At 44.0% G+C, this 13,227-nt stretch overlaps 1 protein-coding gene across 1 annotated transcript in view; it reads right to left on the bottom strand.

Annotated features, from left to right (window-relative positions):
* LOC146832708 (zinc finger BED domain-containing protein 5-like) overlaps nt 1–10,388 on the bottom strand; it is a 43,330-nt gene extending 32,942 nt beyond the window's left edge. Inside the window, exon 1 of the mRNA XM_085603963.1 lies at nt 9,179–10,388. Coding sequence (XP_085460089.1) covers nt 9,179–10,388 — 1,210 coding nt within the window. The remainder of the gene's footprint in view (nt 1–9,178) is intronic.
* Between the last annotated feature and the right edge of the window lie 2,839 nt (nt 10,389–13,227).

Genomic DNA, 13,227 nt, shown 5'->3' with positions numbered 1-13,227 from the left:
CTGCGCCAACAGGCGCGGTGAGACCACCAGCACATTCAAACACACTAGGAAGTAAAAGTACAACTATCACCAGGGCACCTCCTGCGGACAGGTCTACGAAAGGAACGGGTCAGCATATCGACTTGCCACCCGAGGCGGCCCCATACGTTATAGTACTTACAGGAGTCCCAGAGCTGACACCTGGGAAGACGGAGAGGTTCATAGAACTCAAAAACAAAGCAATCTATTGGTTAAGGAAGAATAGACCTTTGCCCCCTAATATAAATGGCGAAATTCTATTTGTGAGAAGACTGGCATGGGTAGGGCATAGACCCAAAGACATAGAGGGGGATATTTTAATCATTAACTTCAAGGACCGAAGGGTAGTCACCCATATAGTAGACTGGTACCTTGAGAGAGGAGGGGTAGGAATATCAACCCGTGATCTGAGCTATTTTTACCCTCAATCTCTCCTTATGCCCTGTAATAACAGATCCACCCGTGAGACATCTAAGAACTTTAGACATGTCCCCCCAACCCAACACCCTAGGACATCTAGTCGCCGGGTAGATCCCTACCCTTTTCCACCACATGTAGATAGGCCTTCCCCCTACCAACATCATAGTACACATAATGTATTTCAGTATCCACTATGGTCCATTCCTCTAACCAATCATTTTGAGGCATTAACAGATCTAGACGATCTGGATTGACAGACGAAAAATTATTTGGAGGCCCACTCTCACGCAACTACCACTGTGGTACCCAACGTCCTTTCTAGAACTGTATGTTTAGGCAGAGACGCCTATAAACATTGGGATGAGGGAATCAAAATTCAAGAGGCAGCTAACGACCAAGGCCAGACCGATCCTGACATAATATACACGGACTCTATCTCCCAACCTGATCGTCAAATAAACTTAACTTCTTCTCCCCCCACAGCTGTCATACTTAGAGACACTATTGTTGACGACTCCTCTCCTAGGAGGGTAAAGGCTACCCAAAGTATCATATCATGGAATGTTGCAGGTCTTTTAAATAAAGTGTCCCATCAACCGTGGCTAGATATAGTCACCAATTATAGTATTATCTGTCTCCAGGAAACGTGGGCTGTAGACGAATTGCATATACCTGGATACCAGACCTTTCACACACCCGCACTAATAAGCCCACAGGGGAGAAATAAAGGAGGCCTGTGTATATATGTTTCTGTTACAGAGGGTATAAAAATAATCAGACATTCGACTACTGATTATTATCAGATTCTATCAATTAGTTGGGGTAATATAAAGTTTCTGACCCTAATAAATTTTTACAACAATGTCCCATCAAATTGTTTAGTAAGCGTGATCGATAAACTCATGTACAGTGTTAATACTATGAAGGCCCAGAAAGAAGATGAGATGGCTCTGATCTGGTTGGGTGATTTTAATTGCATTGTTTGTCCACATGGTTCCAAGGGCATTTGCGGCCTCGGTGAACACAAGGACGAAAATCCAACCCACTTCATCCACTCGAACCTGGGAAATATCCGTAACAACATGATTTTCCATTTTAATTTGTCTTATATTAATGAGTTATGCATTCCAAATATTCCTTTTCAGCCAACTTTTCACGGGCGGGGTTGCAACTCAACAATTGATTTTACCTTTATATCCACAACTCACGCAGGGTTAGTATCAACATGGGAAACACATGATGTTATTTTTAGTGACCATTACCCAATTTCTTTTAACTTAAAAATCAAAGGGTGCCAACAGACCTCAGTGGATAAGTTTACATACCAATCCACTATTAACCTAGCTACTAAAAATGGTTATTCTATAAAATGGGATAGGGCAGACCCTGTAGGTTTCCTACATAATTTAACTGTAATTACTCAAGAAGATATGCTTGTCTGTCTGTCAGAAATTGAGGAGTCATCACAAATTATGAGCTCCTTCCTAAAAATACAGTTGGAACTCAAAAAGCTGCTAACAAGGGAGTACCGACCTAATCCCAATAACAGTAATGGTTGGTTTGATAAAAGCTGCACAAAAGCACTCAAAGCTCTAAAAAGGGCATTGCATGCAACAACAAAATGCCCTGCGGAGATTCGCCAAGCTAGAAAGCTGTATCAGCTGGCTGTAAAATCAAGGAAACTAGCCCTGAGGGAAGAGGCTTGGTCGGCTCTTCATGAAGCCTCTAAATCTAAGGATAATACAGCTTTTTGGAAAGCGGTAAATGCTCCTTATCTACAGAACAAACAGACAGACATTATAGATACAGCCATCAATAGGGAAATCTGGGTTAACCATTTTAAACACCTGTATGACAAAGTTAATAACTTTGACCATGTTAATCCCACGATTGATGGGACAGGTACCCAACACTCTATAAACTCATTGAACATATTCCCGCTAGGTATAATTTTTACCTGTCAGGAGGTCACTAACGCAATTAAAGAAAGCCCTTCAGGTAAAGCACCGGGCCCGGACGGAGTCCCGATAGACGTCTACAAAGCTGAGATTGATCTTTGGGCTCCCTTGCTAACAAATGTTTTAAACCACTCCAACCGACATGGGTTTTTATCGTCCTGGTCCGAAGCTATAGTTGTTCCAATTTTAAAAAAAGGAGACAGAAATGACCCCACCTGCTACCGGCCAATATCACTACTAGATGCATTAATGAAGGTAGCCGGCCGGGTAATTTTAAACAGGATACAACTTTGGGCAGAAGAGAATGACATAGTATCAAACTTACAGTACGGATTCAGATCGGGTAAAGGCACCATAGAGCAGGGTTTAAATTTGGCCTTAGTTTTATCTAAGTACACTCAGGCTAAAAAGGGTAACCTTTTTGTTACTTTTGTGGACCTGAGTTCCGCTTTCGATTGTGCGGACCACGAGAAATTATGGTCCACATTATCTGAAATGGGCATAGATTTTAACATTCTCCAGTTCATAAAAGCACTGTATAGGGACGCAGGTGCCAGGGTACGTTATGGCAACAAGGGTGAGTGCTCTGACAAGTTCCCTATTAAGAGAGGGGTGCGACAGGGGTGCATCTTAGCACCCCTTCTCTTCACCCTATATATAAACTCCATCGGTCAATACTTAAAGGAGTCACAGTACGATTGCCCAACTATCCTGGGAACATCAGCACCATTATTCCTTTATGCTGATGATGCCGCCATTATGTCCCGAACCAGGATTGGCCTACAGCGGGCCGTCCTGAAATTTGCTAACTACATGAGAGACAGAGGGCTAAAAATTAACACTACAAAAACATACACCATGGCTTGTGGTCCCGGGACAAAGAAAGCAACCTGTCCAATTTTCCTGGATGGCAAGAGGATCGAGACCACGGATCGATTTTGATCCGAAAATCGAATAAAGCTTTCTTTGATTTTGATTTGATTTGACTATGCCTTTTATTTATGTTTTAAAAACGAAAACAAAAATAAAACGCATTATCATTTGCAATGTCAATAGCCCAAACTCGCGTACATGCGAGAACTATTGCATTGTAAATGCTTGTTTTATGTTTGTTAGTAAGAAAGGGGTCGGTGCAGAAAGCCCCCCCGTGTACCCGCGCCATCTCAGGCTTCACCAACACCAGAGTGTGCGGTGGAAGGGGTGGGACACTGGTTATGTATATATATTAAGTATGCATGAGGCACATACCCACAGCCCTGTGAACACTCCTCCTCATTCTCCAAAGCACGCGAGGCAGGCAGGGTTCACAACTGGTCAGTACAGCACCAGGCCCATCCCCGTGATAACAGGGATCACACAGCACCTTCCCCCCCCCCGGAGCTAGTGTACTTTTAGGGTGTGTCCCCGATTTGAAGGCGACATTCCCGTTCTCCAGACCTTCAGTGAGGGCGCGCGCTTCCATTACCGAGCAGTTAAAGGGACCTCACCATTCACAAGTGCACACGAGACGGCGCGAGTGGAAGACGGGGGAAGATCCCCGTAGCCTAATCAAACTGGAGCATCTGCAGCGTTAATCAGGTGACCATATGTAGCCCTTTCCTGGAAATTGAGATGCTGCTCGTTGTGCTTGAGCAGTGGGCCGGGCTGCCAAACGGATAAAAAGTACTGGCGTGCGGGAAATATTTGGGGGCTCTCACGGCTCCCGGAGATTTTCAGTGTGGCTGATCCGCGGAAAGTGGTCAAGTGCGCGCGCAGGCGGGATCCGAGCTAAAATAAAGGCCTCTTCCATCGTCACACTGAGCTTTTTTTTATGTTTGTTAGTAAGAAAGGGGTCGGTGCAGAAAGCCCCCCAGTGTACCCACGCCATCGCAGGCTTTGCCGACACCAGAGTGCGCGGTGGGAGGGGTTGGACACTGGTTATGTATATATATTAAGTATGCGTGAGGCTCACACCCACGGCTCTGTGAACAGTCCTCCTCATTCTCCAAAGCACGCGAGGCAGGCAGGGATCACAACAGGTCAGTACAGCACCAGACCCGTCCCCGTGATAACAGGGATTACACAGCACCCGCCCCCCCCGAGCTAGCACATTCACTAACATTCACAAGGAAAGTCTCCCCTTCCCCCTGGATTACAAAATAAAATGAATAAAGGTAGGGGTCTTTACTCACAAACATGTACGCACTGTCAGTTTCTTTCTGAGCGTGTTCGCAGTCCGCAACAGGCACTAATGTAGCCCACGGCTACATATACTTTCAGAGAACTCCACAGGAAGGAAATTCAGGAGTCTCAAGCTACGGTTTTGTAGTACTTTTATTTACTCCAGCAGGCAACTGGCATCCGCCTGAGATCCCAGAGCCCTGCAATGCCCACAGAAGTTACAGTCCCAGAAAGAAATGTTTACATGTAAAAACTAGCTGCTCTCGCACGCACAACGAGTGGTGCGCACGCGTGCCACTGCGACCAATGTGCTTTCAATTATCGCGCCTGTGTCTGGGCATGATAATTGAAACCACATGGGCTATTGGTGTCTATTACGCGCACCAAGCGTGTAATAGACACCAATAGGCCATGGGTGGAGCAATGCAGCCGCCTTTGGCCTATCGTGTGCTGGCTTTCAAAAAAGCATGCACGCAAAGGCCAATAACATGCCACAGAAGGAAAGGTACACACTCGTGCGTGTGCCATTCCTAGGTCAGCTCCAAATCCCCGTTTTTCATCTACTAAATGTCTCGCTCTGCGCGAGCACTGTTGCGCAGTGCAACGCTAGGCACAAGACCTAAAAAGGCACTTTGAAAATCATAGCAGAGAGAGACCACAAAGCAAAAACGAGTTCCAGGGACACTGGCCTAAGGAACTTAGCTACCTTAGTTCAAAAGTTAGACCTATTCCTGAGAGACTCACTAGCCAAGATCGAGGATAGAGTAGATCAGACAGAGCTACGCTTGACAAATTTTTTAGCCAGAGAGGAATCTGTGAAACGTACAACTAATGATCACAGGCAAGAGGGTAATGGTATAGCCAAAATATGTAGGAGTTCCAATCGACGGAGCGATCAATGCCAGATCAATCCTGATGAAGAAGCCCTAAGGCCTAACACGAGCAAACTTTACCAACCAGACCGCCCTTTTCCTGTATCTACTCCCACAATTAATACAATTGGCCAACACTCAACTGTTATGCAAAAAAGGGGGAATAAGGGAGCAGTTACGCCAAACCACACTTCCAACTCAACCCCTTGATATCAATTTAAAGCGCCTTTTTTTGCCATGACTATTTTCACTGAACCATCTTATTTAGATTTACCACCTGCAGCTACACCATACACGGTAGTACTCGCAAATGTACCCAGGTTAAGGGCTGAAGATAGCAAACCCTGGGAATCCCTAAGAAACAAGGCACTCCATTGGTTAAGCACAAAGGTTGGTTGTATTGAACAACTATTCATGGAGTTTAAGATGCCCCGTAGGGTTCAGTGGGTCGGAAAAGATCGAAAAACCCTACTAGGCGATTGTGTGGTGCTAACGTTTAAAACGCCCCAGCTAGTGGAGAACATTTTATGGAAGGCAGGGAATAACTTAATGATCACGGGGGGTATTAATATACTACCCCTCGGCTTTTTTTACCAACCTCCCATTGCGTTAGACAACGGTGGTAACAGCGGAGTAATTGAGGCAGGAAACCAGCATATTTACAATGTGCCGGTGGGAAATCGCTTTGCATTACTCCCCTCCCTAGAGGAGATAGACTGACTGGACCATTCACTTAAAATTACTGCTATCAACTCGTAAGCCCAAACCATCCAAGAGCCAGAAATGATTGACTCGACCCCTAATAGTGCTTTCTTAAAAGAGGAAGATAGGGCACTGAAACAGAGTGCAGCTCAAGAAGACAACTCCTCAGGCATCGCCGACATCCCTAATAACAGACCAGAACCAGGGCCAGGAACACGCAAGGATATGGATTCAGACCCTATTTCATCAATTGATTTAGCAAGTGACACACAAAATATACTAAGAGATAAGGGGAATAAGCATTACGATTCTATATTGGAACATAGTAGGGTTAAGCTCCAAATTAACTAATAACCTCTGGTACGATTTTGTGAGGAAATTCAACATTTTCTGTCTACAAGAGACGTGGTCTCTGAATGAAATACACATTGAAGGTTACAAGACATACCATACGCCAGCCATACCATCATACACGGGAGGCCGAAGAGAGGTCTGAGTATATATGTTTCAAATTTGTTGACGATAAACAAAATATATTTTTCTATCCCAGAACCGAACTACCAACTTGTGATTATAAACATGGACAACAAAACTCTGTTGTCTTGATCAATTTCTACAACAACGCACAGAAAGAACACTTGGTGGACATATTAAACCAGTTTAGAAATTCCCTATAGGATATCCAGAATGGCAGTACAGAGAATGTTCTATTTGTGTGTGTGTGTGGGGGGGGGGATTTTAATACCGCTGTGTGCTCAAATACTAATGATGTAATATGAGGACTGGCAGATGAAAACAATTGCAATTTACCCCATTTACTGCATTGTGTTTATGGAGATGCTCTAAATAAGATTTTATTTGTCTTGGATATGGGTTTTGCTAATGTACAAAGCTTGCCACCAATCCCATTCACCCAGATCTTCAACGGGAGAGGTTTGAGTTCGATCATCGATTTAATAATAATTCCGAATAGGTTCGCTTCCCGCTTATTGAGTTATAAAACGCACAAGAACGCCATAAGCGATCACTTTCCTTTGAGCGTAACTATATCTCTTCCATCAAAAACTCATATTCCCCATAATAAGAGGATATATGCGGCCCAAAATTTGGTAATCAACAAAATAAATGGTTACTCTCTAAAGTGGGATAAGGTGGAACCACATAAGATCATCAAGACAGTGGTAGAGAAAAGTTTAGAACCGATAATGAAATGTTTGAACGAATACACACCACACGAGGAGGTACTAGGGTCTTATGCACAAATAACTGAAACAATTAGAAATACATTGAAAGTCGAAATAAAAAAGGGGAATAGGAACAACAAGGGGTGATTCAATAATAAATGTACAAAAGCCTATACAGAATTAAAACTTGCATTACTTAAAAAAGAAAGGGATAGAACCGAAATTAAGCAGTGTAGGAAGGCATACAACCAGGCTGTGAAAACACGCAAAGGAGAATTAAAGAAGAATATCTGGGCTGACTTACATCAGGCAAGCGCCAATATGGACAGTATTGCCTTTTGGCGCATGGTCAAATCCCCATTCCTGACAACTGAAGCCACCCCTACTATAGAATCGCCTTTGATGAAGGACACTGAGTGGAAAATCTTTCCAATATTTTTGGACAGGCAAGGGAGAAGTATGGCACAGCTGTAAGTACCGTAAGCCCTAGTTCTCCATCACAAGACTTCCCAATTGAATTAGCCATCACCTTAGAAGAGGTACAATCTGCCCTAAAAGTTAGTAAGGGGGGAAAGGCTCCGGGCCCAGACGGAGTACCTGTAGACATCTTTAAACAAAACATAGAGCTATGGGGTCCCTTAATAACGTGAGTGTTAGCTGCTTGCTGCACGTTCGGACTCATAGAAACATGGTCAGACTCTATCATGGTACCAATCTTTAAAAAAGGTGACAGACAGAACCCGGCATGTTACCGCCCTATTTCTTTGCTGGATTCGGTGGGAAAAGTGGCAGGTCGTATTATGCTTAACCGGCTCCAACAATGGGCCGAGGACAATAACGTAATATCAGACCTGCAATTTGGTTTTAGGGAGGGTCTAGGTACAATAGAGCAGGGCCTCAATTTATACATCTAAATGGGGAAATATACAGAAGCAAGAAAGGGAAAAATGTACATGGCCTTTGTCGACCTCACTGCCGCATTTGATTGCGTACACCATGAAAAACTATGGAGCATCCTAGAGGCAAAGGGGGTCGAGGCTCCTTTAATTGACTTTATAAGATAACTCTACACCAGTGTTTTTCAACCTTTTTTGGGCAAAGGCAAAAAAATCACGAGGCACACCACCATTAGAAAATGTTACAAAATTTAACTCTGTGCCTATATTGACTATATATAAAGTAATTCTCTTGAATAGGAATCAAATAAACACAAAGAAAGTATTTTATAATTACTTTATTATGAAATAGTAAGTAAACAGAAATATGAAAAATTATAAAATACTTATTGATCAGTGCGCAACCTGGGCCTGTTTGGCTGAACACAAAGCTGATATTCTGGCTGGAATCGAAGAAAGACACACACATAGCTCTTCGTCAACAGCTCTCAGTCTCTCTCTGTATTTAGTTTTTATAGCAATCATGCTTGAAAAGCTCATCTCACACAGATATGTAGTGGAAAATGGGAGCAATGTCAAAATAGCTTTGTTTGCCAGAAGGGGGAACTCCTTGGCAGTATCCAACCAAAAACTGTCCAAAGGTAGATCAGCAAATCTTAGCTTGAAACCACGATTTTGTCTCAGTTCAGTTAGTTCCTCCTGCTCCTGTAAAGTCATGTCCTTTCCACCAACTGATGCTGAGCTATAAGGGTCTCTAACCCAGTCAAGGCATTCAGTGGAGACTGAAGAGAAATAAAATGACAACTTCTCCTCGAGAGTTTTTAAATGTTTAACTATTATCTCACACAGTGCAGCAGTGTGAACACCTTGCCATTGCTTGGTGAGTGTGAACATTTCAAGATTGCCACTTTCCGCGTGTTGATGCCAGAGTTGCACCTTTGAACGGAATCCATTTATTTTATCTGTACTTGTAAGCAGGTTTTCATTTCGGCCTTGCATTCGTGTGTTCAGTTCATTCAGATGATGAAATATATCTGCCAGGTATGCCAGCCTTGCACACCACTCATCACTTGCAAGCAGCTTTGCGTAATCTGCCCTCTCATTTGTCAGAAACACTTTAAGTTCCTCCCGCAGCTCATACACACGAACCAAGACCTTGCCACGCGACAACCACCGGACCTCCGTATGAAACAGCAAGGTTTTATGCTTCGCTCCCATCTCCTCACACAAAGCTGCAAATATGCGACTTTTCAGGGGTCGTGACTTTACAAAGTTTACCATGCGCACAACATCACCCAACACATGAACTAGGTCTGCTGGTAAAGTCTTGGCTACGAGGGCCTCACGGTGTAAAAAATGATGCGTAACAATCACATCTGGATTTCTTTCCTTCACTCTGCTTACAAAGCCTTTGGTGCGCCCGACCATGGCTGCAGCTCCATCGGTGCAGACACTTGTGCAGTTTTCCCACTTAAGTCCTCCTTGTTCAAGGTATTCTGATGTGACCCGAAAAATTTCTTCTCCTGTTGTTTTTTCTGGCAATGCCTTGCAAAAAAAGAAGTTTTCTCTAATTGCATCACCATCAACAAAACGCACATTGGCCAAGAGTTGAGCATGTCCACTGATATCAGTAGACTCGTCAAGTTGCAATGCAAATTTCTCACTGATACGGATCTTTTCCAAAACCACACTTTCGATGTCTGCAGACATGTCATTAATACGTCTGGAAATTGTGTTGTCTGAGAGAGGGACTTTGGCTATTTCCTTAGCTGCTTCAGGTCCGAGCATCTCCTCTACAATAGCTTTGCAGGCGGGAAGTATTAATGTTTCTGCCACAGTGTGCGACTTTTTTGACTTGGCTATAAGTTCAGCAACTTGATAGCTAGCTTTAAGAGCTCTTTCATTTACCTTTGTGGTTTTTCTCATGAAAGTTGCCTGTTTCTCCGTGTTTTCACGCAGGCGAACAAAATAGTCCGCATTCTTGTTTTGAAGCGAAGGGTGTTTCGTTTGGAGATGGCGTTTAAGTTTGCTTGGGACCATAGCACTGTTAGCTAGCTTTTCACCACACACCACACACAGTGGAGTTGGTTTGTTTGCATCTCCGGTGACAGTAAATCCAAATGAAATATAGCTTTCGCTATATTGCCTTGTGCCAGAGAATTTGCTTGAGCTAACCATCTTTGCTTTCTTTTGATCCCCACTCATACTTGGGCTCTCATCTGGCTCCAAATTTTGTTCAGAGTCCAGTTCTTTCCTTTTCAAAAACGTGTCCATCACTGCAGTATCTCACTGTCACTCAGTACTAGGCATACACAAGGACGCTGCACCTGCACCTATAAAAGAAATTTAAGATTTGTATCTATAAGGAGCAAATTGTGACTGGATGGTTTCTCAGAGAGAGCCCTTGATGCCAAGTACAAAGCTAACCCAGAGAGTAAAGTATTCATAAAAGCTGTAATAAGGTGTTATCACTTAAAATAAAGCAAAAAAGGAGCTAGGATAATCTCTAAGGCTTAAGCACAGCTAAAAGGGACAAAATAACATGAAAGTGAACGAAGGTACAAGCCATGGGACCTTTCTCAGTACTTTTAATTCCCCCTCGTTGGAAGGCAACATTTCCAAATCATGTGAATGTGAACAAATGAAGGAGCATCTGTAGAGTCGAGCCTGCATGTGGATTATTATGTAAAATGTCTTAATGTTTTAATAAACACACTCCGAATTCAATAATTTTCAGCGCTGTAGGGAGATCGCCCGGGGCCAAGTGTCGCCTACAATGGAACAGTGGGGCCGATATCCTTCCCTTGATTAAAAGAATGTAAGAAATGGATAGAGCATCAGATAAACCAATACCTCTCCTACATACCGATGCTAAAGTCTATAATGAATAATTGGTAATTATTAACATGTGTGACAGTTTGTCCTTCTCATTCCATCATGGCTAATCACTCGGAACAAACCTTGGAGCAGACTGGCATGTTGTTTAAAACTTTAAGTATCCGGTAATAAGATGGGGAAGAGAAGAGAAATAATTTCAAGTGCGGTGGTACCCTCACTATTTGACCATCCAAAGGCCGCATTTCATGTTTGGCTAATGTGTTTGATCCAATCACAGACTGCTTGCTACTGAAACCTTACATTTCTGTATTACAGGATTACTATTGGAGGCAACAAAAAAAAAACTTCTACTGATCTGGTGCATCACGTATGGATTCTGGATTCACCTTCTTGGATTTTATGAAACACAGCACAAGAACATCTCTCACTTGGCCCACCACATCTGTCAGTTAACAGAAGTTAAGAGGGAAGGTTGATGTGCTCACGTGCCCTCAAAGTAACTAAGCCCAAGTCAAAGGCACATAATGTGGGCAAACGGTAAGAGGCATTAACAATCAACAGTATGTTGACAATAAGGATATTAGCAGCCACTTGCTCAACCAACCACTACAAGGTTACACGCCAACAATACTGGCCTGCTGTAGGTGCCTTTGCTAGCCTTTCACTGAACGGGAAATGCAGCCTAAAGTAGTTATATGCCACGCCATCACCTTGATTGAGTGAGATAATCTTAATAGTTTACTGCCCATCTCCCTGCCTACTCTAAAAGCCGTCAAGAGTGAATGCGGATTTCTATGCTGCAACTAGAGTCTCGGCACAGTGCTCACACCCAACAACCAGCTGCCAGCAGCGGGGGCCAGCTCATATCTCTGCAAGAGGCTGTCTAGTTCTAGGAGGTGAAAGGCATGAAACCAAAATACAATGAGGGTGCAAATGAGTGAGACCCACCTCACGCTGCACCTGCGGCCTGGTCTGGATCCGGATGCGGTCTCTCTGAGTCTGCAGTGCCGACTCCCGCCGAGTCCTGGTCTCCGTCCGTCTCCTCCTGCTCCGGTCCTCCTGGGAGTCCTGGTGACTCGAGTCGCGACGTCTTCTTCTCTCCGCCTTCTCTCCGCTGCTGCGCACACTGCGCTCGGGCGGGAAGGAAGTCGGGAGATACTGCTCTGTGATAGGTCCAGGCTGGAGTCTGGACCAATCACAGCCCGTACATCAGAAAAGTGGAGGAGCGCCAATCAAAACCCCCCCCCCCATACCCAGGATACAGTCCGGCGCCGCCCGGCCTAGTGGGGGAAAATTTGACATTTTTAAAAAGAAATCTTTCGATTGCTTCCATTTTCCCACGTTTTCCCACGGCACACCAGGCAACGTCTCGCGGCTCACTAGTGTGCCGCGGAACAGTGGTTGAAAAACACTGCTCTACACAAATACAAGAGCTCGGGTACCGTATGAACCCAATGGAGAGTGTACAGTGTTGTTCCAAGTGGAGAGGGGGGGTCAGACAGGGCTGCGTTCTGGCACCCTTCCTGTTTACTTTATATACTAATGACTTGGAAAAAGTCATGCTGGAAGGGTGCCCGGACCTACCACAGCTGCAAAAACGCCCCATACCCGCCCTACTCTACGTGAACAACGCTGTAATCATGGCCCGAACACCAATCGGGCTTCAATGGGCTCTTAATAGCTACAATGAGTTTATGAAAAATTTAGACCTAAAAATAAATGCCAATAAAACTTTTATAATGAACTGTGGGAGAGGCGGCAGCAAGCCGAGGGACATTTTAGTAGAGAATAAAAAAGTGGAAACCACTATAACGTACCCCTACATAGGAATTTTAATTGACCACAAGGGGTCCTGTTGTCAGGCATTTAAAGCTAGGAAACTTCTTTTTATGAGAATTACGACAGCCCTAGTAAATTTCTCACAAAAGTTAGGTGAAAGGCCCTCAGTAGAGCTGATTAAAATTTACCAAGCCAAGTGTGTTGGTACAGCTACCTATGGGGCCGGTATATGGGAATACTGTAACGTAACCGAAATACAGACGGTCGAGAACGCATTTTTAAGGTACTTAATGGCTGTTCCACGCAGTACGGCAACCTATATTTGCAACACTGAGTTGGGTCTACCATATATTACAGACATAATAAAGGTGCAACCAGTTTTATTGTGGCACCAGATCTG

Source organism: Triturus cristatus, chromosome 5_1, assembly GCF_964204655.1.
Source record: "Triturus cristatus chromosome 5_1, aTriCri1.1, whole genome shotgun sequence".
In the NCBI taxonomy this organism is placed as follows: Eukaryota; Metazoa; Chordata; class Amphibia; order Caudata; family Salamandridae; genus Triturus; species Triturus cristatus.
Note: the sequence above shows the minus strand (reverse complement) of the source record. Positions and strands in the feature narration are given on the sequence as shown.